Below are 26,557 nucleotides of genomic sequence, written 5' to 3' on the forward strand. Positions count from 1 at the left end.
TAGTGCTGTCTCACAGTACGGACATTGCAATTTATTGCCCTGGCCACATCTGCAGTCCTCATGCCTCGATGTTGCAGCTGTAGAACCTTTTGAGGATCTGAGGACCCATGCCAAATATTTTTAGTTTCCTGAGGGGGAATAGGCTTTGTCGTGCCCTCCACGACTGTCTTGGTGTGTTTGGATCATTCTAGTTTGTTGGTGATGTGGACACCAAGGAACTTGAAGCTCTCAACCTGCTCCACTACAGCCCCCGTCGATGAGAATGGGGGCGTGCTCGGTCCTCCTTTTCCTGTAGTCCACAATCATCTCCTTAGTCTTGGTTACGTTGAGGGATAGGTTGTTATTCTGGCACCACCCGGCCAAGTCTCTGACCTCTTCCCTATAGTCTGTCTTGTCGGTGATCAGGTCTACCACTGTTGTGTCGTCTGCAAACTTAATGATGGTGTTGGAGTCGTGCCTGGCCATGCAGTCGTGGGTGAACAGGGAGTACAGGAGGGGACTGAGCACGCACCTCTGGGGAGCATCAGCGTGGCAGATGTGTTGCTACCTATCTTCACCACCTGGGAGCGGCCTGTCAGGAAGTCCAGGATCCAGTTGCAGAGGGAGGTGTTTAGTCCCAGGATCCTTAGCTTAGTGATGAGCTTTGAGGGTACTTTGGTGTTGAACGCTGAGCTGTAATCAATGAATAGCATTCTCACATAGGTGTTCCTTTTGTCCAGGTGTGGAGTGCAATAGAGATTGCATCATCTGTGGATCTGTTTGGGCGGTATGCAAATTGGACTGGGTCTAGGGTTTTTGGGATAATGGTGTTGATGTGAGCCATTACCAACCTTTCAAAGCACTTCATTGCTACGGACATGAGTGCTACGGGTCTAGTCATTTAGGTAGGTTGCCTTTGTGTTCTTGGGCACAGGGACTATGGTGGTCTGCTTGAAACATGTTGGTATTACAGACTCAATCAGGGACATGTTGAAAATGTCAGTGAAGACACCTGCCAGTTGGTCAGCACATGCCCGTAGCACACATCCTGGTAATCCGTAGCCTTGTGAATGTGGACCTGTTTAAAGGTCTTACTCACGTTGGCTATGGAGAGCGTAATCACACAGTCGTCCAGAAAAGCTGACGCTCTCACGCATGCCTCAGTGTTGCTTGCCTCGAAGTGAGCACAAATGATTTAGCTCGTCTGGTAGGCCTGTGTCACTGAGCAGCTCGCGGCTGTGCTTCCCTTTGTAGTCTGTAATAGTTTGCAAGCCCTGCCACATAAGGCGAGCGCCGGGACCGGTGTAGTATGATTCAATCTTAGCCCTGTATTGACGCTTTGTCTGTTTGATGGTTCGTTGAAAACGGCAGCTCTACCCTTTTAGCTCATTGCGATTGTTGCATGTAATCCATGGCTTCTGGTTGGTATGTACGTACAGTCACTGCAGGGACGGTGTCCTCGATGCACTTATTGATAAAGCCAGTGACTGATGTGGTGTACTCCTCAATGCCATCAGAAGAATCACAGAACATGTTCCAGTCTGTGATAGCAAAACAGTCCTGTAGTTTAGCATCTGCTTCATCTGACCACTTTTTTATAGACCGAGTCACTGGTGCTTCCTGCTTTAATTTGAGCTTGTAAGCAGGAATCGGGAGGATAGAGTTGTGGTCGGATTTACCAAATGGAGGGCGAGGGAGAGCTTTGTACGTGTCTCTGTGTGTGGAGTACAGGTGATCTAGATTTTTTTTCCCCGCTCTGGTTGCACATTTAACATGTTGATAGAAATTTGGTAGAACTGATTTCAGTTTCCCTGCATTAAAGTCTCCGGCCACTAGGAGCGCCGCCTCTGGGTGAATGGTTTCCTGTTTGCTTATTTCCTTATACAGCTGACTGAGTGTTGTCTTAGTGCCAGCATCTGTCTGTGGTGGTAAATAAACAGCCATGAAATGTATAGCTGAAAACTCTCTAGGCAAGTAGGTTGGCCTGCAATTTATCACAATATACTCTACTTCAGGCGAGCAAAATCTAGAGACTTCCTTAGATTTCGTGCACCAGCTGTTGTTTACAAATATGCACAGACCGCTCCCCTCGTCTTACCGCAGTGTGCTGTTCTATCTTGCCGGTGCAGTGTGCTGTTCTATCTTGCCGGTGCAGCGTATATCCCGCTAGCTGAATATCCATGTCGTCATTCAGCCACGATTCCGTGAAACATAGGATATTACAGTTTTGTCCCGTTGGTAGGACATTCGTGATCGTACCTTGTCTAATTTATTGTCCAATGATTGCACGTTGGCGAGTAGTATTGACGGTAACGGCAGCTTTCCCACTCACCTTCTCCGGGTCCTGACAAGGCATCCAGATCTTTGTCCTCTGTACCTGCGTCACTTCCTCTTGCAAATAACGGGGATGTCAGCCTCCCGGGTGGCGCAGTGGTCTAGCGCACTGCATCGCAGTGCTAACTGCGCCACCAGAGTCTCTGGGTTCACGCCCAGGCTCTGTCGCAGCCGGCCGCGACCGGGAGGTCCGTGGGGCGACGCACAATTGGCATAGCGTCGTCCGGGGTAGGGAGGGTTTGGCCGGTAGGGATATCCTTGTCTCATCGCGCTCCAGCGACTCCTGTGGCGGGCCGGGCGCAGTGCGCGCCAACCAAGGGGGGCCAGGTACACGGTGTTTCCTCCGACACATTGGTGCGGCTGGCTTCCGGGTTGGAGGTGCGCTGTGTTAAGAAGCAGTACGGCTGGTTGGGTTGTGCTTCGGAGGACGCATGGCTTTCGACCTTCGTCTCTCCCGTGCCCGTACGGGAGTTGTAGCGATGAGACAAGGTAGTAATTACTAGCGATTGGATACCACGAAAATTGGGGAGAAAATGGGATAAAAAAATATTAAAAAAAAAAATAAAAATTACCTATCCGCTCAACATTTAAAAAAATAAAAATAAAAAAAATAACTGGGATGTCAGCCCTGTGGGGTGTTTGGAGAATGTCTTGTGCGTCCTTGTTGTAGAAGAAATCTTAGTCTAATCCGAGGTGAGTGATCGCTGTCCTGATATCCAGAAGCTATTTTTTTGCCGTAAGATACGGTTGCAGAAACATTATGTACAAAATAAGTTACGAATAAAGTGAAAAAATACATAATAGCACAATTGGTTTGGCGCCCGTAAAACTGCTGCCATTTCTTCCGGCGCCATTTTAAGTGATGCTAATATACAGGACTGTTTCACTAGCACAAACTGGAATATGTTCTCGGGATTCATCCAATGGCATTGAGGGGTTTACCACATCAGTCACCAGCTTCATTAATTAGTGCATCGACAACGTCATCCCCACAGTGACCGTACGTACATATCCTAGCCAGAAGCTATGGATTACAGGCAACATCTGCACAGAGCTAAAGGCTAGTACTGACACTTTCAAGGAGCGGAACACTTATCCGGGCGCTTATAAAAAAAGTAAAAAATCTGGTACACCTGACGAACTATAAAACAAGCAAAGCATCAATATAGATAAAAACTACACAGGCGTTGATGCTCGCCGAATGTGGCAGGGCTTGATAACGATCACGGATTACAAAGCCGCGAGTTGTCCAGTGACGCGAGCCTACCCGACAAGCTAAATGCCTTCTATGCTCGCTTTGAGGCACGCAACACTGAACCATGCATGAGAGCACCAGCAGTTCGACTGTGTGATCACGCTCTCTGTAGCCGATGTGAGTAAGACCCAAAACACATTCGCAAGGCCACGTACTCGGAGCATGCGCTGGCAAGTGTTTTCACTGACATTTCAACCTCTCCCTGACCCAGTCTGTAATACCTAAATGTTTCAAGCAGACCACCATAGTACCTGTGCCCAAAAACAACAAGGTAACCTGTCTAAATGACTATCGACCCATAGCACTCACATCTGTAGCCATAAATGTTTTGAAAGACTTTATGGCTCACATCAACACCATCATCCCAGACACCCTGGACCCACTCCAATTCGCATACCACCCCAACAAAGCCACAGATGATGCCATCACTATTGCACTCAACACTGTCCTTTCACACCTGGACACAAGTAACACCTAAGTGAGAATGCTGTAAACTAACTACAGCTCAGCGTTCAACACCACAATGCCTGCCAAGTTCATCACTAAGCTATGGACCCTAGGATTAAACCCCTCCCTCTGCAACTGGATGCTGGACTTCCTGTTGGGCTGCCTCCAGATGGTGAGGGTAGGCAACACCACACTGACCCTCATCACGGGGGCCCCTCAGGGGTGTGTGGTCAGTCCCCTCCTATTCCCCCATGACTGCGTGGCTGCGCACGACTCCAACACCATCATTAAGTTTGCCGACGACACAACAGTGGTAGACCTGATCAATGGCAGTGTGGTGACAGGACAACAACCTCTCACTCAACATCAGCAAGCCAAAGGAGCTGATCGAGGACTACAGGAAACTGAGGGCCGAGCTTCAAGTTCCTAGGTGTCCACGTCTCTAAAGACCTATCATGGTCCAAACACATCAACAGTCGTGAAGAGGGCACGACAACTCCTTTTCCCCCTCAGGAGGCTGAAAAGATTTGGCCCTCACATCCTCAAAGTTATACAGTTGCACCATTGAGAGAATATTGGCTGGTTGCATCACCACTTGGTATGGCAACTGCTTGGCATCCAACCGCAAGTCGCTACATAGGGTAGTGCGTATGGCCGAGTACATCACTGAGGCTGAGCACCCTGCTATTCAGGACTTCCATACCAGGTGTTGTCAGAGGAAAGCCCTATAAATTGTCAGACTCCAGCCACCCAAGTCATAGACGGATCCCTCTGCTACTGCATGGCAAGCGGTACCGGAGCGCCTAGTCTGGGACCAAAAGGCTCATGAACAGCTTCTACCCCCAAACCATAAGACTGCGGACAGTTAATCAAATGGCTACCTGGGCTATTTGCATTGACCTCCTTTTTGCACTGACATGCTTGCATAGGCTCTATGCACACTCACTGTAGACACACTGACACTCCAACACACACACACGCATGCGTATATTGAAGCCACACTTAGATGCACTTTCAAACTCTTCACATACGCTGCTTCTACTTTTTATTTATCCTCATTGTCTAGTCATGTATAACCTCAACTACCTGGTACCCCTGCACATGGACTTGGTACCGGTAAACCTTGTATATAGCCTCCTTATTGTGTTTCTATTTGCAACACAAAAATAACCTTTTAACTGTCGCTAATGGGGATCCTAATATAAAGTTCATTGAGAGGTCAATATTGCTGCCATTTCAGACCAGATTAGAACAGATTATCAACCAGTAAAGCCTGCTGTGATGGAGTTGTTTTTGTTGTTTATTTTGCACTGGGTCATTAGCCAGGATTTCCCTTGCATGGTGGTGGAACCCTTCAGGGCAAGCTCAGTGGAGGTGAGGGTTAGGGGACCCGGTCCAGTGACCGACAGAGCTCAGACTTAAACCTATACTGTCCCCTGCGCCCGTTTGGTACGGTTTCTAATTTTAAGCACTGATGCAGACTGACAGTGGGCCAGGAGAAGTTCAAATGGGCTCTGACTGCACACTGGGTCCAGTGAAGGGAGATAATTGACCACTAGCAGTGCCAGTGGTCCTGCCCCTCCAACCCACGACTCTGACTCTGTCCCTCCCTTTGGGCTGTCTCCCGCCCAGGCCTGCAGGGCAGTGTGCTGAGTGGGGAAATTAAACGTTTTGGTCCACCAGCCACTGTGGCAGGTAGATGGGGAAAATATATACCAGTCACTAGTAAAAATTTAAACAGTTCTACATCTGAACAACAAAATGCTGAGTGATACGGCTTATTTTTTATTATTAGTTCAGGGCTCTAACGCTGACATTTTTTTTCAAGGAGTACGTAAGTTGATGTTTACAATTATTTCAGTGTTTTAATTATAATAAATGACAAAGTTTAATGAATTAAAGGTTTTTGGACTGTTCCATGCTCAGTTAAGCACAATTTACCCACAAATATTTGAGTCATTAGCTGTCCCTTTTCAAGTGGCGGGCCATTATCGTGGTAACTGCACTCGGTGTCTATCAGTGATGTCTGTTCTACTAGTGGACTTTTGCAGCAAACTCAAACTAATATTGAAAAACAACCTAGCGTGTGACTAGCCAAGAAACACTTGGACAAAGTCACAGTTTAGTAATCTATCAGCTCAATTCAACCAACTTCTACATTTGGGCTTTGGATCGAAAATAAATAATGTTCCCGAAAATTGTGACCACCCGCCAATGTGGCTGGTGAAATAGAATTTCTTACCAGCCAATGCCAAAATCTAACCGTATTTGGTGGGTGGCGGGTGTTAATAACCCACCCTGGCAGTGTGACCGAGCCATCAGCCCTGTGATTAGGCTGGCATATTACTCCAGCAGTGCCTGGCTGTCCAGTTCCCCGAGCCACAACCACCTGCTGCACTTTAATTGCCCTCTGTCTATATATTGTCTTTGCTTCTTTCTCCTCTCTAGTTTTTCCCCGTTCCGTCTTAACATTTCGGTTCCTCTTCTTAATTTCCCTTTTCCATGAATAGAGAGGTCCTTTAGAATCTAAATTGTGTGGTTGGGGAATGGGGATAACCAACAGTCTCTTCTCGTGCCTGATGATTGGTCACCATGGCAACTGCCCGCAAGGTTTCGTTCTGGTAGATGGTGAAATCTGTCTGAGAAATTGGGTTATCAGTCACCATGATCTATCCCCCAGTAGGAATAACCAGATTTCTCTATCTCTGTATGTCGGTCATGATAGAAAGTGATTGATTGGTGATCCTTAGCTAATGTCTTTAGTCTTATGATTTGTGCTGGGCTGAACGGGAGGGTAAAGGAGAGACATATACAGTAGGCAGAAGACTGGCTGGGGCATAGATTGGTGACTGTCCGGGAAAGGCCTATTACAGCAGCACTGATTGTCTGCACTGGAGTCTCAACTCTGTCCCCAACAGTCCTGGCACTTACCCTCTACTGTGCTTCTCTCAAACTCTCATTATCAACTAAGCTGACAGACTGTTTTAGTCTCTTGTTATTTTTCCTTTATGAAAATAAGGCTATATTAGATTACAATTGATGACATGTGAGCAGCATAACCTGTGTTGAAAGACAGCATGGACAGGACATTAGTGTATGTGACTCATGGTTTGTGATTGACATGTTGGGAAATGTAATTTGTTTGATTTTTCCATGAGAAAGGTAATCTCAGTCGTGTGTGTTTGTGTGTGTATGCCCTGATTAGAGGGAGGTCTGTGTGAGAGGTCTGTGTTATTCCACCATCACTGACGGACTCATCCAGGGCTCACAGCTTCAGACAAAGTGTCTCTGTTGCTGTGACTCCAGAGCAATGAAATGTGTATGCCATCAATCACGTGTGTGTGTGTGTGTGTGTGTGTGTGTGTGTGTGTGTGTGACAGAGAGAGAGCTGGACGATATGGACAAGAATCCATATTGCAATAAGTTACCTGAATTGATGCGATAATGATAAATATACAGAACAAAAATATAAATGCAACAATATTAGTTTTTTTTACTGAGTTACAGTTCATATAAGGAAATCAGTCAATTGAATTAGGCCCTAATCTATGAATTTCATATGCCTGGGAATACAGATATGCATCTGTTGGTCACAGATACATTACAAAAAAGGTAGGGGTGTGGATTAGAGGTCGACCGATTCTGATTTTTCAACGCCGATACCGATTTATTGGAGGACCAAAAAAAGCCAATACCAATTACTCGGCTGATTAAAAAATATATATATATTTATTTATAATAGTGACATTTACAACAATACTGAATGAACACCTATTTTAACCTAATATAATACATCAATAAAATCAATTTAGTCTCAAATAAATAATGAAACATGTTCAATTTGGTTTAAATAATGCAAAACAAAGTGTTGGAGAAGAAAGTAAAAGTGCAATATGTGCCATGTAAAAAAGCTAACGTTTAAGTTCCTTGCTCAGAACATGAGAACACATGAAAGCTGGTGGTTCCTTTTAACATGAGTCTTCAATATTACCAGGTAAGAAGTTTTAGGTTGTAGTTATTATAGGAATTATAGGACTATTTCTCTCTATACCATTTGTATTTCATATACCTTTGACTATTGGATGTTCTTATAGGCACTTTAGTATTGCCAGTGTAACAGTATAGCTTCCGTCCTTCTCCTCGCCCCTACCTGGACCTGAACCAGGAACACATTGACAGCAGCCACCCTCGAAGCATCGTTACCCATCGCTCCACAAAAGCCGCGGCCCTTGCAGAGCAAGGGGATCAACTACTCCAAGTCTCAGAGCGAGTGACGTCACCTATTGAAACGCTATTAGCGCGCACCCCGCTAACTAGCTAGCCATTTCACATCGGTTACCAGCCTAATCTCGGGAGTTGATAGGCTTGAAGTCATAAACAACTTAATGCTTGAAGCATTGTGAAGAGCTGCTGGCAAAATGCACGAAAGTGCTGTTTGAATGAATGCGTACGATCCTGCTGCTACCTACCATCGCTCAGTCAGACTGCTCTATCAAATATCAAATCATAGACTTAATTATAACATAATAATACACAGAAATACAAGCCTTTGGTCATTAATATGGTTGAATCCGGAAACTATCATTTCGAAAACAAAACGTTTATTCTTTCAGCGAAATACGGAACTGTTCCGTATTTTATCTAACGGGTGGCGTCCCCAAGTCTAAATATTGCTGTTACATTGTACAACCTTCAATGTTGTGTCATAATTATGTCTATGTTAGGAATAAATGGACTTCACACAGTTCGCAATGAGCCAGGTGGCCCAAACTGCTGCATATACCCTGACTGCTTGCACGGAACGCAAGAGAAGTGACACAATTTCCCTAATTATAAGAAATTCATGTTAGCAGGCAATATTAACTAAATATGCAGGTTTAAAAAATATATACTTGTGTATTGATTTTAAAGAAAGGCATTGATATTAGAATCAAATTTTATTTGTCACATACACATGGTTAGCAGATGTTAATGCGAGTGTAGCGAAATGCTTGTGCTTCTAGTTCCGACAATGCCGTAATAACCAACGAGTAACCTAACAATTTCACAACTACCTTATATACACAAGTGTAAAGGGATGAAGAATATGTACATAAAGATATATGAATGAGTGATGGTACAGAACGGCAAAGGCAAGATGCAGTAGATGGTATCGAGTACAGTATATACATATGAGATGAGTAATGTAGGGTATGTAGACATATAAAAGTGGCATTGTTTAAAGTGGCTAGTGATACATTTATTGCATAAAGATGGCAAGATGCAGTAGATGGTATAGAGTACAGTATATCAAATTTATTTATTTAGCCCTTTTTACATTAGCTGATATCTCAAAGTGCTGTACAGAAACCCCGCCTAAAACCCCAAACAGCAAGCAATGCAGGTGTAGAAGCACGGGATGAGTAATGTAGGCTATGTAAACATTATATTAAGTGGCATTGTTTAAAGTGGCTAGTGATACATTTTTTACATCAATTTTTCCATTATTAAAGTGGCTGGAGATGAGTCAGTATGTTGGCAGCAGCCACTCAATTTTAGTGGTGGCTGTTTAACAGTCTGATGGCCTTGAGATAGAAGCTGTTTTTCAGTCGCTCTGTCCCTGCTTTGATGCACATGTACTGACCTTGCCTTTTGGATGATAACGGTGTGAACAGGCAGTGGCTCGGTGGTTGTTGTCCTTGATGATCTTTATGGCCTTCCTGTGACATCGGGTGGTGTAGGTGTCCTGGAGGGCAGGTAGTTTGTCCCGTCGATATGGATAGGGGGGTGCTCCCTCTGCTGTTTCCTGAAGTCTACGATCATCTCCATTGTTTTGTTGACGTTGAGCGTGAGGTTATTTTCCTGACGCCACACTCCGAGGGCCCTCACCTCCTCCCTGTAGGCCGTCTCGTCGTTGTTGGCAATCAAGCCTATCACTGTAGTGTCGTGAGTGCTACGGGGCGGAAGTCGTTTAGCTCAGTTCCCTTAGCTTTCTTGGGAACAGGAACAAGTTTGGCCTTCTTGAAGCATGTGAGAACAGCAGACTGGGATAAGGATTGATTGAATATGTCCGTAAACACACCAGCCATACGCTGGTCTGCGTATATGCTCTGAGCTGGGGATGCCGTCTGGGCCTGCAGCCTTGCGAGGGTTAACACGTTAAAATGTTTTACTCACTTCGGCTGCAGTGAAGGAGAGTCCGCAGGTTTTGGTAGCGGGCCGTGTCAGTGGCACTGTATTGTCCTCAAAGCGAGCAAAGAAGTTGTTTAGTCTGTCTGGGAGCAAGACATCCTGGTCCGCGACGGGGATGGTTTTATTTTTGTAATCGGTGATTGACTGCAGACCCTGCCACATACCTCTTGTGTCTGAGCCCTTGAATTGCGACTCTACTTTGTCTCTATACTGACGCTTAGCTTGTTTGATTGCCTTGTGGAGGGAATAGCTTCACTGTTTGTATTTGGTCATGTTTCCGGTCACCTTGCCCTGGTTAAAAGCAGTGGTTCGCGCTTTCAGTTTCGCCTGCCATCAATCCACGGTTTCTGGTCTGGGAATGTTTTAATAGTTGCTGTGGGTACGACATCGCCGGTGCACTTGCTAATAAAATCGCTCACCGAATCAGCGTATTCGTCAATGTTGTTGTTTGACGCAATGCGGAACATATCCCAATCCACGTGATCGAAGCAATCTTGAAGCGTGGAATCAGATCGGTTGTACCAGCGTTGAACAGACCTGAGCGCGGGAGCTTCTTGTTTTAGTCTTTGTCTATAGGCCGGGAGCAACAAAATGGAGTCGTGGTCAGCTTTTCCAAAAGGAGGGCGGGGGAGGGCCTTATATGCATCGCGGAAGTTAGAATAACAATGATCCAGGGTTTTACCAGCCCTAGTTGCACAATCGATATGGGGTAGAATTTAGGGAGTCTTGTTTTCAGATTAGCCTTGTTAAAATCCCCAGCTACAATGAATGCAGCCTCATGATATGTGGTTTCCAGTTTACATAGAGTCAAATAAAGTTTGTTCAGGGCCATCGATGTGTCTGCTTGGGGGGGTAATATATGCGGCTGTGATTATAATCGAAGAGAATTCTCTTGGTAGATAATGCGGTCGACATTTGATTGTGAGGAATTCTAAGTCAGGTGAACAGAAGGACTTGAGTTCCTGTATGTTGTTATGATCACACCATGTCTCGTTAATTTTAAGGCATACCCCCCCCCCCCCCCCTTCTTACCAGAAAGATGCTTGTTTCTGTCGGCGCGATGCGTGAAGAAACCAGGTGGCTGTACCGACTCTGATGTTTCCGTGAAGCAAAGAACATTAGTCTCATGTCTCTCTGGAATGCTACCCTTGCTCGGATTTCATCAACCGTGTTGTCAAGAGACTGGACATTGGCGAGTAGTATACTCGGGAGCGGTGCGCGATGTGCCCGTCTCCGGAGCCTAACCAGAAGACCGCTTCGTCTGCCCCTTTTACGGCGTCGTTGTTTTGGTTCCCCGGCTGGGATCCGATCCATTGTCCTTGGTAGTGGGCAAAACAGAGGATCCGCTTCGGGAAAGTCGTATTTCTGGTCGTAATGATGGTGAGTTGACGTTGCTCTTATATCTAGTAGTTCCTCTCGACTGCATGTAATAAAACCTAAGATTACATGGGGTATCAATGTAAGAAATAACACGTAAAAAAAACAAAATACTGCATAGTTTCCTAGGAACGCGAAGCGAGGTGATGGTTAGGTTTGGTGCAACGACAGTGCTAAATTATCACCCGTTTGGCGAAGTAGGCTGTGATTCGATGAGAAATGAACAGGCACCGCATCGATTATATGCAACGCGGGACACGGTAGATAAACTAGTAATATCATCAACCATGTGTAGTTAACTAGTGATTATGTGAAGATTGATTGTTTTTTATAAGTTTAATGCTAGCTAGCAACTTACCTTGGCTTCTTGCTGCCCTCGCATAACAGGGAGTCAGCCTGCCATGCAGGCTCCTCGTGGAGTGCAATGTAAGGCAGGTGGTTAGAGCGTTGGACTAGTAACCGGAAGGTTGCAAAAACGAATCCCCGAGCTGACAAGGTAAAAATCTGTCGTTCTGCACCTGAACAAGGCAGTTAACCCACCATTCCTAGGCCGTCATTGAAAATAAGAATGTGTTCTTAACTGACTTGCCTAGTTAAATATAGGTAAAATAATAATAAATATAATAAACACAGAAATACGAGCCTTTGGTCATTAATATGGTCAAATCCAGAAACTATCATTTTGAAAACAAATGTTTATTCTTTCAGTGAAATACGGAACCGTTCCGTATTTTATCGAATGGGTGGCAAACCTAAGTCTAAATATTGCTGTTTCATTGCACGGCCAAATCGGTGTCCAAAAATACAGATTTTCCGATTTGTTATGAAAACTTGAAATCAGCCCTAATTAATCGGCCATTCCGATTAATCGGTCGACCTCTAGTGTGGATTAGAAAACCAGTCAGTATCTGGTGTGACCATCATTTGCCTCATGCAGCACGGCATGTCTCCTTCACATGGAGTTGATCAGGCTGTTGATTGTGGTCTGTGGAATGTTGTCCCATTCCTCTTCAATGGCTGTGCAAAGTTGCTAGATGTCGGAGGGAGCTGGAACACGCTGTTGTTCGCGGCGATCCAGAGCATCCCAAAAATGCTCAATTAGGGAAATGACTGAGTATGCAAGCCATGGAGGAACTGACCATCTTCATGGTATCTTTGTGCATTCAAATGGCCGTCGATAAAATGCATACCATAACCCCACCCCCACCATCGGGCACTCTGTTCACAACTTTGACATTGGCCCACCGCTCGCCCAAAGGGGTCCTAAAATTCTAAACCAAATAGCTCTAGTGTAGGCAGGCTGATTGGCTGTGAGTAGACCGTTGTATGATTTATTTTTTTGTCAACCACCCCTTCCATCCCTCTTCAGTAGCACAAATTATACAGAGTAAGCTATGGTGCTAGCATACTATATTTCAGAAATGTAGTTTGGTTGAAATGGCACTACCCCAAGTGGGCATCCGTGGAAAATAATTTGCGTTCGGTTTCGTATCTCAGCTTCTGTTTGAACGTGCCTATTGCAATTGTTGGGAGGAGCAAAATACTTGAATTTTTTATTTTATTTATCTGTTATTTTACCAGGTAAGTTGACTGAGAACATGTTCTCATTTACAGCAACGACCTGGGAAATAGTTACAGGGGAGAGGAGGGGGATGAATGAGCCAATTGTAAACTGTGGATTATTAGGTGACCGTGATGGTTTGAGGGCCGGTTTGGGAATTTAGCCAGGAAATCGGGGTTAACACCACTACTCTTACGATAAGTGCCATGGGATCTTTAATGACCTCAGAGTCAGGACACCCATTTTAAATCCCATCCGAAAGACGGCACCCTACACAGGGCAGTGTCCCCAATCACTGCCCTCGGGCATTGGAATATTTTTTAGACCAGAGGAAAGAGTGCTTCCTACTGGCCCTCCAACACCACTTCCAGCAGCATCTGGTCTCCCATCCAGGGACTGACCAGGACCAACTCTTCTTAGCTTCAGAAGCAAGTCAGCAGTGGCATGCTGACTTGGATTCTCCACATTCTTTTAGCCTCTTTCTGACAAGAACTTCTACAGGCTTTCATACCAAATGTGAGGTGAAAGCCTGGTGGAGTCTACAGTAACCTTAATCTTCTGGGTCAGGGCATCCATCCTCAGCCCCACTACAGATTTCCTCCTGGCTGCGTCCAACTTTAGCTTTGCCACATTGAAGGAAATGTGGGATCTCGCCTCAAATCCTTGAAAGCATGTGGAATATTGCCTCATCTCCTCCAATATCCAGTATACTTGGCTGGTCTGGTTTTGGTTGAGATTTGTTATATTTTGCTTTGCCCTCCATCCACTTATAGCTTGCTGTTGACTCAGTACTATGGAAAGAGATTTGAGTGGTAGGCTCTGTTGACTTCTCTGCCCTCTGGTAAGAGCAGCAAGGCTGAAGAGCTCATCAAAGTTCCCATCTAAGCTGCATTCTATTTTCAGCCTACACTTTCAAATCAGTTGGTTTTCTGTCTGGAAAAATGCATTCCAGAATATGTGTGAGAGAGCTTGTGAGGGACTGTGTGACAGAAGCATGCTGGCAGTTATCATCAGGGCAAGTGTTCATCTTGCTCTGGCTCTACACAATGAGCACTTATCTACCCCACATATAATTGTTCCCCACAATGAAATCGGGGAGGGGACTGTGGATCTGTCTCCGTTCGTATGTTAGTCACACGTTATCTACTACAGCACTGGGACGATTTTGATAACTTGGGTGAATGATGTGTCTTGCCATAGAGATCTGGCATATATAAAATTACACTGATTGGCCCAAGGCGGGAGCTAAAGTAATTAACTGAAATTTGTTAGTAATATTGTATAGATGCTGTTATCCAGTGTAACTTAGTCATGCGTGCATACATTTAACATATGGGTGGTCCAGAGAATCGAACCCACTACCCTGGCATTACAAGCACCATGCTCTACCAATTGAGTTACAAAGGACCAGTTAATCACATGCTGCATCATTCGTGGGGGACAACATGTTCACTGTTGCCTTGTTAGATTTGGAACTGGAACAGACTTGGCAATGTTCACTAAAAAGACAGAGCAGCACAGAGAGAGAGGTGTGTTCACAAAACCACTGGACATTCATCACAGTAAGGAGGACATCCACTGCTTGTGATCTTGTTTCACCAGATTGTTGTCCCATTCTCTTCTGGCTCATTTCACCTGCTCTAGCATTCAGACATTGGTCACACAGTGATGACACGCTGTCATATACTCCCCTACTGCGACAGGACAAGGACAGGGAGATGACGTTGGCTGTCTCTGAGCACAGCGTTGTCTGCAATTGGCATGTCAATCAGTGTCATTTATTTTCCCTTTCTTAGTGCACCCTCAGTGTGCAATAATATTAGAGATTCTGGTGCACTGTGAGTGTTCAAATGTCTGCCAGTGAATTGCTAAAAACTGCCCTAGTGTTCCAGCCCTAGTGTTCCATTTTAGGGTTTTACATAAGTAGGCTGTACTACGGCAATTGAATCTCATTCACATTGGAAATGGATGTCATAAAATAGAGCTGTAGGAGTTATACTGACAATATACTGTGGGGAGTTTGATGGTTCTCCTTTAATACTTATGGCCCCATCAACGCTCCCTTTCCATGTTATTACTTAATTTATGTTATCCCTAGTGTTCTCCATCACTCTTTAACAGGTTTCGTCCTGCTCTCTCATTCACTAAATCCTATTTCTTTTAGTTTTCCTCTCATTCTGTGGGTACTAGAACTGCAGAAAGCTTCAGTCAACACCACTGGGTCGTTCCACCATCAAAAAGCACAAGACAGAGTATTTTGCCACCCACTATATCAAATTGTTTCTGTAGTTAGACTGGTAAGATTGGCATTCCTGACACATTTTTTTGTTTAAATAACATTTTATCGCTGAGAAATTAAACTAATTGATTGCACCCAAATTGGCAACAAAAAAAAATATATATATATTTTTTTTCATAGGATTCAGATCATATTCAATAAATACTGTACCCAAGATCTGATTTGGACAAAATGTTTTGCTACAAATGAGTAAGCCATTAGAACCCCATCCAAAACGGGTAAAAGCCACCCACGGACACCCCATGCCAATCCCAGCCCAACCAGTATACAGTATCAGTTCTCTGTTTAATAAGTAGTATAAAGCTGTGGCTTGGAGTATTGCTTCTGTATTCCCTGTGAATCTGGTGACTGTTTCCCCCCCCTGTTCAGAGAAATTAGTAATTGAAGTCGCTTGCATTATTTACCTTAAAGTAGTGTGAAAGTACCATGGTTTGACCACTAAATACTGCTGTTCCTGCTATACCGCCACACTCTTTTATCCATTTTGCTGGTCCTTGGTGTTTATTAAATAGATCACAACATTTCCTTTAACTTTGGGTAGAAACCAATAGATTTGGATAATTATTAGTAAAACAAACTATTCATGCCAGTCCGCCATGAAAGCAATTCAGTTTATAAAATGTAATTTGAACAAAATGTTTCAGGAATGCCAATCTTACCTGTTTCTAACTACATAAACTATTTCAATCTCAGATTGTGGGAGTCTTGGCTTGCTGAAATGACATCACTGGAGTCGTTCCATATGTCATCCCTTTTCCTATATTGTCAGTGAACAATGTTTTTAAAGGGCTCCGTTTTCAAATGTTGGCTGTGTGCCTCACTGTGTCCATAGCAACAGTGCCGCTGGTTTCTCCTTTTTTGGAGTTTGCTGTCCTCCTCAGACTTCTTTTGATGATGGAAGGATAGTGGATATCAGTCATCGAGTTGAAGTCAGGGAAATAAGTTGGTGGTAGTAGTAGCTTACAACTGCTTCCTGTGAAGAAGACTGACACTCCTCTCTGTCTCCCCCAGGTGTGATTGACAGCTGTCAGACCTAAGTTACGATGGATGAGCTCCAGGATGTGCAGCTGACTGAGATCAAGCCCCTGCTCACAAATAAGGTGAGTGGACAGAAAGATCACACACAAATGTACATTTTAGTCATTTAGCAGATGCTCTTATCCAGAGCGACTTACAGTAGTGAGTGCATACATTTTCATACCGGTCCCCCATGGGAATCGAACCCATAACCCTGGCATGGCAAGTGCCATGCTCTACCAAGTGAGAGAGACGCGCACCCACACACTTTCCTTAACACTAAAACCCATATACCCCTTTCAGTATGTAAGTATCCGCTAGAGAAAGTTGTCAGCTGTCTTCATTAGCATACGCATCAGATTCATCTACTGTGATCAACCTAAATAAATAAGAGGGAGGGAGGGAGAGAGAGAGAGAGAAAAATGGACACTTATCATTGATACATTTTAGAACTATTCTCACAGTAATCATATACTTTGCACATGAACCGCCACCCGTTTGGAGTAAGAAATCATGAATGTATTTATGTGTGAATACCGTTCGGCCTTTATCTCTGTCGGAACCAGCCCTCCTTAGGAAGGTTGATGGACTTTCAGCGGCATGCTTGTAAGGGTTTGATTGTCCGAAAGGGTCCGGACCCGTCTCTTCTACTGTTGTTCACTCTGGAAGATGCTCCTGTCAAGAGCTTGGCTAGCCAGCTGTGTCAATGGTTCCCACTGGGTGATGAGAGTAGCATAAAAGGTGATTTGAGAAGAGTAGTACAGCAGGATGATTTGAAGAGTAGTAGGATGGTCCCACTTAGTCGCTTTTCTAGATATTTGACAGCTAATCAGCCGTACCAGTGATTGTCCGAGAGAGGAGTTTTCTCCACGTTGTGTCGATAGTCAGATTTTGAACCACTTTACACTCGCAGCTGCAGCCTGGCGATGTTCTGGTCTAATCTGGGAGGTGAGTTGACTTTCTTCACCTCGTGTTGAGGATCAAAGTTCCAACCATTTAAAAAAAACGTAGGCTACCGCCTCACATTTTTCTAGTCTAATATTCATTTCTGTTCCAACCCTTTTATGCACACTCTGGCTGTTCCATCAGACTGACATGCTCTCTGACCTCACTCGGGGCATGGCTACTTACTGCGCACAGTTAATAGAAGACAAATGCTCTTATGGCTCCTAAAATCACATTCCTCAAAAATAATTTCATAATGTTTCATATTTCATATACAACGTTAAGGATGGAAAGGGGACATACTTTCCAAGGTACAGTATTTCCTTTAAAAATGTTTTAATGACATCACAAAATAAAAACCAATATGACATTTGTTTTCTGTAGATCATCTCTGACCATTCCCCATGTTCTTATGTTAGAAATATTGTTCCAGTATTCGCTTTAGAAACTGTTAGAGTTTCGGTGGAAAGACTGTCTGTTATAATATAATTTCATGAAATCACAAGTCCAATACAGCAAATGAAAGATAAACATCTTGTGAATCCAGCCAACATGTCCGATTTTTAAAATGTTTTACAGCGAAAACACAACATAATATTTGTTAGCTCACCACAATTTCCAAAAACACACCGCCATTTTTTCACAGAAAAGATAGCTTTCACAAAACCCACAAATAGAGATAAAATTAATCACTAACCTTTGAACAACTTCATCAGATGACAGTCACATGACATGTTATACAATACATTTATGTTTTGTTCGATTATGTGCATATTTATAGCCACAAATCGCGGTTTTACAATGGCGCCATGTTCAGAAATGGCTCGAAAATAGCGAAAGTAATTACAGGTAGCAACGTGAAATACTCATCATAAACTTTGAAAGATACATGTTTAACATATAATTAAAGATACACTGGTTCTTAATGCAACCGCTGTGTTAGATTTAAAAAATAACTTTAGTAAAAAGCACAGCATGCAATAATCTGAGACAGCGCTCAGCCATTCTCCGCCATGTTGGAGTCAACCGAAATATGAAATTACATCATAAATATTCCCTTACCTTTGCTGATCTTTCATCAGAATGCAGTGCCAGGAATCCTAGTTCCACAATAAATAGTTTTATAATGTCTATTACTTCTGTTGAATTAGCAACTTTGGCTAGCATGTGTAGTTCACGTGTCCTTCGAACTTTACGCTAATGAACGAAACCTTCAAAAAGTGATATTACAAATCGAATGAACTGGTCAAACTCAGTTGAGAATCAATCTTCAGGATGTTTTTCTCATATATATCCAATCACGTCCTAAACGGAGCATTTCTTCATGTCTATCTAACACATTGCAGACCAGGACATCACATGCGTAGTGTGCGTGGCCATGAACTGGCAATATGCCTGACCAGTCACTCCATTGGCTCTCATCCGGTCCCACATCAAGCTATATGCTTCATTCCACGTTCTACTGCCTGTTGACATCTAGTGGAAGGCGTATGAAGTGCATACAGATCCATAAATATAAGTCAATTGAATAGGCGATGCCTTTCACAGCGACCCATTTCAGAATTTTCACTTCCTGTTTGGAAGTTTGCCTGCCATATGAGTTCTGTTTTACTCACAGATATAATTCAAACAGTTTTAGAAACTCCCGAGTGTTTTCTATCCAATAATAATATACATATCATATGATCTAGGACAGAGTACGAGGACGTTTAATTTGGGCACAAATTCATCCGAAAGTGAAAACGTCGCCCCCTATCCCTAAGAAGTAATTAACAAAGACATTCCTTTGATTAATACTGGAGTGGAAAAGAGTCCTCTTTAATTTATGTCAGGCTGTGAACTGTCAACCCCCACCAGCTCCCTCCTCCCATCTTCTGTGGGTGAGAGAGGTTTGGTTACGGTCAACCATTGTCAAGCTGATCTGACCCATTGGCTCCTCACAGGACAGTCATGACAGAGGAGGACACATTAACGCCTGGGTACCAACGCCTTACGGATCATTTGTCTTGGCCCCTTAAGGTAGTAATAGGTGTGGGGGGGGGGAACTGGTAAATAACCTCAATACTTTTCTGCTTGTAATTTTAAACAATTCTGACAACTTAAGCAATGTAAAATACAAATATTTAGGTAAAGTAAGGGAAGGAGCAGAGTGGCCTTTGGTGGTTCTAGTGTTTAACCTCTACCGAGTACCTAACCCGGATTCGGGAGCACCCCCCACCCCCCCCCCCCCACACTGATTAGCATCGTTAGCATAGCGTCACAATTAAATAGTAGCATCTAAATATCATTAAATCACAAGTCCAAGACACCCAATGAAAGACACAGATCTTGTGAATAAAACCACCTTTTCAGATTTTTTAAATGTTTTACAGGGAAGACACTATGTAAATCTATTAGCTAAACACGTTAGCAAAAGACACCATTTTCTTACTCCAACAGTTTTTTCCTGCGTCAGTAGCTATCACTAATTCGACTAAATGAAAATATATATAGCCACTAACCAACAAACAAATTCATAAGATGACAGTCTGATAACATATTTATGGTATAGCATAGTTTTTTTTTTTTTAAATGTACATTTTTCAGGTATAAATCACAGTTCTACATTGCAGCTGCAATCTGATATAGTGCTGATGCAGCCAGAACAATTACAGAGACCAACTTCATATAACTAATTACTTGTCTTAAAACATTTCAGAAAAAATACACAGCGTACAGATATTGAAAGCCCAACATCTGGTGAATCCAAACAATATTTCAGATTTATTAAATGTTTTATAGCGAAAACAAAATGTAGCGCTAAATTAGCATAGCCACGCCAGCCAGAACCAGCTGGGCGCGCCCGACCAGTTCACATGCACGACAGATATATGAAATAACATCGTAAATTGGGTCTTACTATTGCTGATCTTTCATCAGAATGTTGATAAAGGTGTCCTTAGTCCTGATGAGTCGTTCAATCCATTCACAATGGCAACTTTCCCTCTTCATTTAGCGTAGGTACTGGTCGACTAGCACGGTTCTGTCCAAAGTTAAAAAACTCACAGAACGGAACATGGCAAAACTCCCGAAAAAATTCAAATAATCTGATTAAACTATATTGAAAAAACATACATTAAGATGATATGGTCACATGTATCAAACAAACTCCGAGACGGAGATAGTTTTCATCCGTAACCGCAGCATAACAAAAGACAATTGCACCTCTAAAACGCGCGTTTCAGAAAACCGGAAGTTGTCGGTCACGCTAAAGAAATAGGTCTTATTTCACGTCAGTACAAGATAAACAAAAAATTTCTCCTCTGACGTCTTCCTGACACCCAGAGGAAGACGAATGAAGTGTGTTTCGGGTCATAGGTGGCGTGACCATATATAGGCAGAGCGTTGAAGCGAGCATACACATCTTGCAATCTTCTTCTTGCTCAGGGAAAGTGCTGTCAAATGACTTGTGTTTCACTCAGAGACAAAATTGAAACGGTTTTAGAAACCATAGCTTGTTTTCTATCCAATGGTATATGGTTATATGCATATAGTAACAGCAATAATTGAATAAGAGGCAGTTTAATCTGTAGAGGCAATTATGCTAATGCGAAAACAGCACCCCCTGTATTCTCAAGAAGTTAACTACCACTTTCACACTCTACTCCCACAGGTTCACCTTTCACTAGCCTCGCCTGATCATTTAGCCATTGCAAGAACTACATCTAAACAGAGGGTCCATGCACAGCTCTGTCAATCTACACATCTACACGTTATCAGTCTACTGACATAGCCCAGACTGCTGCGCTGGTAACCCTTGGAAACCAGGCTGGAGGAGATGATGATATGAGAGGCTGAGCCAAAGTGTAAAGATATTATATTTACATTTGCTCAAGGGCACTTCGACTGAGTTTTCATCGAGTCGGCTCGGGGATTCGAACCAGCAACCTTTTTGGTTAATGGCCAAACGCTCTTAACTGCTAGTCTACCTGCCGCACTATAAGTAATGGTAGATTAGATGAGACTGTATTGGTAGTTAGCAGGTACTTGGAGCTGATAAAAGATTTACATTGTCAGGAAGAGGGCTTGCATAGTGGGGCTATATTTGATCTCACAGTGAATCAACCATAAGTTTTAAAACAGCATCTCACTTTGCTCACTACACTATGGTGGGTGGCTGAGGCACTTGAACCACTCTGCAAGCTTAACCCCTTGACCCTGCCTTGTTAGATATGGCCTGACTAACTGTAGTGGGGAATGTGCCCGTGAGTGAGAGCGTGTTTGTTCTGACTGTGTAAGGGTCCTATCTGCAGTAATGATCCTGTTTTAGCTCTGCGACATCTGCTCAGTGTCTCCACTCTCCTCTCCAGCAGTACATCACTTCTAATGATGAGGGTGGGTGGAGGGCTCAGTATGAGGACAGTAATGACACAAACAACACAGCGTGAAACACACACACACACACACACACACACACACACACACACACAGAGAGGCAGAACCTAGCATCAGCCACTAGAGGTAATCTACTCCACACAGTGATCTGAGATGGCTCGTGTTGCCCTCTGCCTCCTAGTGATGGCTGTGGCTCTACAGGATCTTCAGAAGGCCTTGGAGCAGAATGGAGTACTGAGGGATAAAGAATGAGGAGAGAAGAGGAGCTTTTTACCCTCATGCTTACTCGGCTCTCTTTTTCTCACTCTCTAGATTAGAAGGTTAAGAGATCTGGCACTCGTTTATGACTTAAACTCATCAACAAATGTTCTTCTCTCTGCAGAATGGGCGGAACTTCCAGGACTTTGACTGTCAGGTGAGTCAAACATCTCTTAATGTATGAATTGTGCCTAAAGTATCATGGAATGGCTGGGCACGTTTGGATCCAGCCCAAATCAGACTGCTCTCTGTGGATCTAGGGCCTATTGGCCAGGAGTGTGTTGTCTACGTTAGGCTGGTCAGTCTGTGAGATTGTTGCAGCTTTGATGCTGTGCTAATTACTCTTGAGTCTTTGGGGAAAGCAAAGTTGTGGTTTCTGGGTGGCAATCTGACCAACACCATCATGGTAAGTGATAATGGCTGTGTTTACAAAGGCAGCCCAATTCTGATCTTTTTTGACTAATTGGTGTTTTGCCCAGTCAGATCAGCTCTTTTGCCAAAAATAGGGGAAAATATCAGAATTTGGCTGCCTGTGTGAACAGCTATTGTAATGTGCATCTATCTAGCTGATAGTTAGCTTTGTTTCCTTCTCCTTATGATACATGGTTGACTTATTTCCACGCACACACTCTCTCCTCTCATGCGACCTTGTAAGACACTTCTCTGATTGGTGATTGATTGGCCAAGCAATACTTGTGGGAGATTTGACAGGGGCGCTGTATGTTGTTAGCTCAGCCACCACTTGGGTCCGCTGGGTTGGTGTGCTGTAGATTGCTGTTATTAGACAGTGGATGTATTCACTGAATCCTAACAACCCTGAGGCGTTGCAGTGTAATACAGCTAACCCAGCCGCCTGCAGAGGCCTTGAGAGAAGCCTTGCTGGATCTCATTCCGTTAATGACTCTCCTCTCCCAGTCCTTCAGTGCTATTCGGCTTCCTAAATTAACATCCTGCGCCTCAGCTGGCTTCTGAAGCACCATTTACTTCAAGGTCTACCTCATCTTCACGATTTCCGAGACAGACAGACCCAGGCATTAATGGAACAGAAAATAAACCGCCTTGCAAGTTGCCAATCCCATCAAGGGCTGGAGCTAAATATAGCAGCAGGTAGGGAGCTACGTTGAATTTTCAGTGTGCTCAATAGAGCATTCTCTGTTGTCTACTCCTCGTCTCGCCAGCAGAGAGCAAGGACGTCATGGCAACGCCTGCCCTATGGATGAGGGGTGACCGTATTACCACCACACTGGCAGTCACGAGTCGTGAAGGCAGTCAAATTCCACATGACCGTTTAGTCACAATACGGCAACTGCACCGCAGGGCTCTCCAGAGGGTGGTGTGGTCTGCACAATGCGTCACCGGGGGCAAACTACCTGCCCTCCAGGACACCTACAACACCCGATGTCACAGGAAGGCAAAAAAGATAATCAAGGACAATAACTAGCCGAGCCACTATCTGTTCAGGTGCATCAGAGCTGGGACAGAGAGATTGAAAAACAGCTTCTATCTCAAGGCCATCAGATTGTTCAACAGCCACCACCTGCACAGAGAGGCTGCTGACTACCTACAGACTTGAGATCATTGGCTGCTTTAATAAATGGAACAATAGTCACTTTTTAATAATGCCACTTTAAGAATGTTTACATATCTTGCATTACTCATCTCGTATGTATGCACTGTATACTGTATCATTCACTATCTATTCTTTACTATCTTTTGCATCTTTGTCACTGCTCGTCCATATATTTTATACTTCTCATCCCGTTCCTTTATTAGAATGTGTGTATTAGGTCTTGTTGTGGAATTGTTAGATACTGCTGCACTGTCGGACGTGCTTCTACACCTGCATTGCTTGCTGTTTGGGGTTTTAGGCTGGGTTTCTGTACAGCACTTCGAGATATTAGCTGATGTACGAAGGGCTATATAAAATAAACTTGATTGATATAGGAGCATAAGTATTTAGCTATACTCGCAATAACATCTGCTAACCATGTGTATGTGACCAATAAAATTTGATTTGATAGTGATTAGGTTTCTCCAAGCTCTGATGCTGATCATTAGTACCCTACCAAACTTGCTAACTTCCTTGTACTCAGCACTCTTTTGTTCCTCTAATCACTCTGACATCAATGCAAATGTATTCAAAAATGTCATCAAACAGCCCATGAGCTCATGTTGCTCTACATTTCTATAGGCTGCAATTGCTTGAGAAAACCGATTGATGGCCGCTAATAGAAAGACGAGGTTCCCATCAACTTTCTACAGGCTAGACCTACTATATTTATTTTTCAACTTTCCCAATATTAACCTGTCTAGGACTGGGGTTCCGCTCGCCAACAGCCAATGAAATTGCAGGGCGCCAAATTCAATCAACAGAAATCTCATAATTCAATTTTCTCAAACATACAAGTATTAGGCACCGTTTTAAAGATAAAATTCTCGTTAATCCAACCACAGTGTCCGATTTCAAAAAAGCTTTTCGGCGAAAGCAGAACATATCATTATGTAAGGTCAGCAACTAGTCACAGAAAGCATACAGAGATTTTCCACGCAAAGAGAGGAGTCACAAAAAGCAGAAATATTGATAAAAATAATCACTAACCTTTGATATTCTTCATCAGATGACGCTCCCGGGACAACATGTTACACAATACATGTATGTTTTGTTCGATCAAGTTCATATTTATATCCAAAAAACCTCAGTTTACATTTGGCTTTGCCTCCAAAACATCCCGTGAATTTGCACAGAGCCACATCAAATCACAGAAATACTCATAATAAACGTTAATAAAAGATACAAGTGTTATTCACAGATTTAAAGATATACTTCATTTTTTTTCTTCGGAAAAAGCAAACCATGCAATAATCTGAGTACGGCTCTCAGACGATATACACAACCCAAGAAGATATCCGCCATGTTGGAGTCAACATAAGTCAGAAATAGCATTATAAATATTCACTTACCTTTGATCTTTGTCAGAATGCATTCCCAGGAATCCCAGTTCCACAATAAATGTTTGATTTGTTCCATAAAGTCCATCATTTATGTCCAAATTCCTCCTTTTGTTAGGGCGTTTGGTAAACAAATCGAAACTCAAGTGCAGCGGAAATGTCGGACGAAAATTCCAAAAAGTTATATTACTGTTCGTAGAAACAAATCAAACGATGTATAGAATCAATCTTTAGGATGTTTTTATCATAAATGTTCAATAATGTCCCAACCGGAGAATTCATTTGTCTGTGGGAAAGCAATGGAACGAGAGGTAACTTTTTCATGACCGCGCATCACGAGCCCATGGCTGCTGGCAGACCTCTGACTCATTCCCCTCTCATTCAGCCCAAACCAAAACCAAACACCAATGTTTTCTCTGGTAGGCACAACCTACCTGGCACCCCTATAAATAACCTCAAGTCAAAGCCGTTACATTGCCCACAAACATTCGACCACCCATCAGAGATGATTGCAATACAGTCAGCTTTTTCTGTGACTTGCTTGACCTTCACTTGACCTCTGTTAAACTCTGCATCCAGCAAATTAGTAGATAAAGCATGTCTAGTTGGAGGGGTGTATGCTGGGTGAAGAACATTCAGAAATCATTTCCAAAACACATTGCCTGTGAACATCAGAGGTGAACCAGTTGCATACTAAGCTCAAGCAAGACATTCATCAGCATTTCTCTGACTAAGTTCCTCCATTGAGTCAAAAAACTTCTGATTCCAGGAGGACCATGAGCTGTTGTTGTCGATAAGGTGTCTGATTCATCATTTTCACCTCAAATAGAAGTAGAGGGACTTTTGTCAGAGGTTGCTTGTTGTGAGCGCTGAGGGAACTTTATGCACTTGGCCAGATGATTCTGCATCTTTGTTGAGTTCTTCAACAAATGTTTTGGCACAGTATTTGCAAACGTACACAGCTTTTTCTTCTACATTAGCTGCAGTGAAATGTCTCCACACATCAGATAGTACCCATGGCATTTTCCTGTAAAGATATTTTTTTTTTAACTGTAATAAAAAACAATACAATTCCATGTCACCCTCCGATCCAACAGGTCCCAGACGTGCTTAATGGGATTGAGATTTGGGCTCTTCGCTGGCCATGGCAGAACACTGACATTCCTGTCTTGCAGGAAATCACACACAGAACGAGCAGTATGGCTGGTGGCATTGTCATGTCAGGATGAGATGCAGGAAGGGTACCACATGAGGGAGGAGGATGTCTTCCCTGTAACGCACAGCGTTGAGATTGTTGTCATTGCAGGCAAACTCAGTCGGATGATGCTGTGACACACCGCCCCAGACCATGACCTCCACCTCCAAATCGATCCCGCTCCAGAATACAGGCCTCGGTGAAACGCTCATTCCTTCGACGATAAACGTGAATGCGACCATCACCCCCGGTGAGACAAAACCGCGACTCGTCAGTGAAGAGCACTTTTTGCCAGTCTTGTCTGGTCCAGCGACGGTGGGTTTGTGCCCATAGGCGACGTTGTTGCCAGTAATGTCTGGTGAGGACCTGCCTTACAAGCGGCCTACAAGCCCCTCA

General features: G+C 43.6%; 1 protein-coding gene across 4 annotated transcripts in view; it reads left to right on the plus strand.

Moving 5' to 3' along the window:
- The window catches only part of LOC129830090 (protein NDRG3-like), a 74,440-nt gene that overhangs the window by 14,409 nt on the left and 33,474 nt on the right, over positions 1-26,557 (plus strand). For all 4 annotated transcript variants that reach the window (XM_055892308.1, XM_055892311.1, XM_055892309.1 and 1 more), the window contains exons 2-3: positions 16,435-16,523; positions 22,142-22,174. In XM_055892308.1, coding sequence (XP_055748283.1) covers positions 16,467-16,523; positions 22,142-22,174 — 90 coding nt within the window. In that variant the 5' untranslated portion in view covers positions 16,435-16,466. The remainder of the gene's footprint in view (positions 1-16,434; positions 16,524-22,141; positions 22,175-26,557) is intronic.

The sequence above is a fragment of the Salvelinus fontinalis genome, chromosome 31, assembly GCF_029448725.1.
Source record: "Salvelinus fontinalis isolate EN_2023a chromosome 31, ASM2944872v1, whole genome shotgun sequence".
In the NCBI taxonomy this organism is placed as follows: Eukaryota; Metazoa; Chordata; class Actinopteri; order Salmoniformes; family Salmonidae; genus Salvelinus; species Salvelinus fontinalis.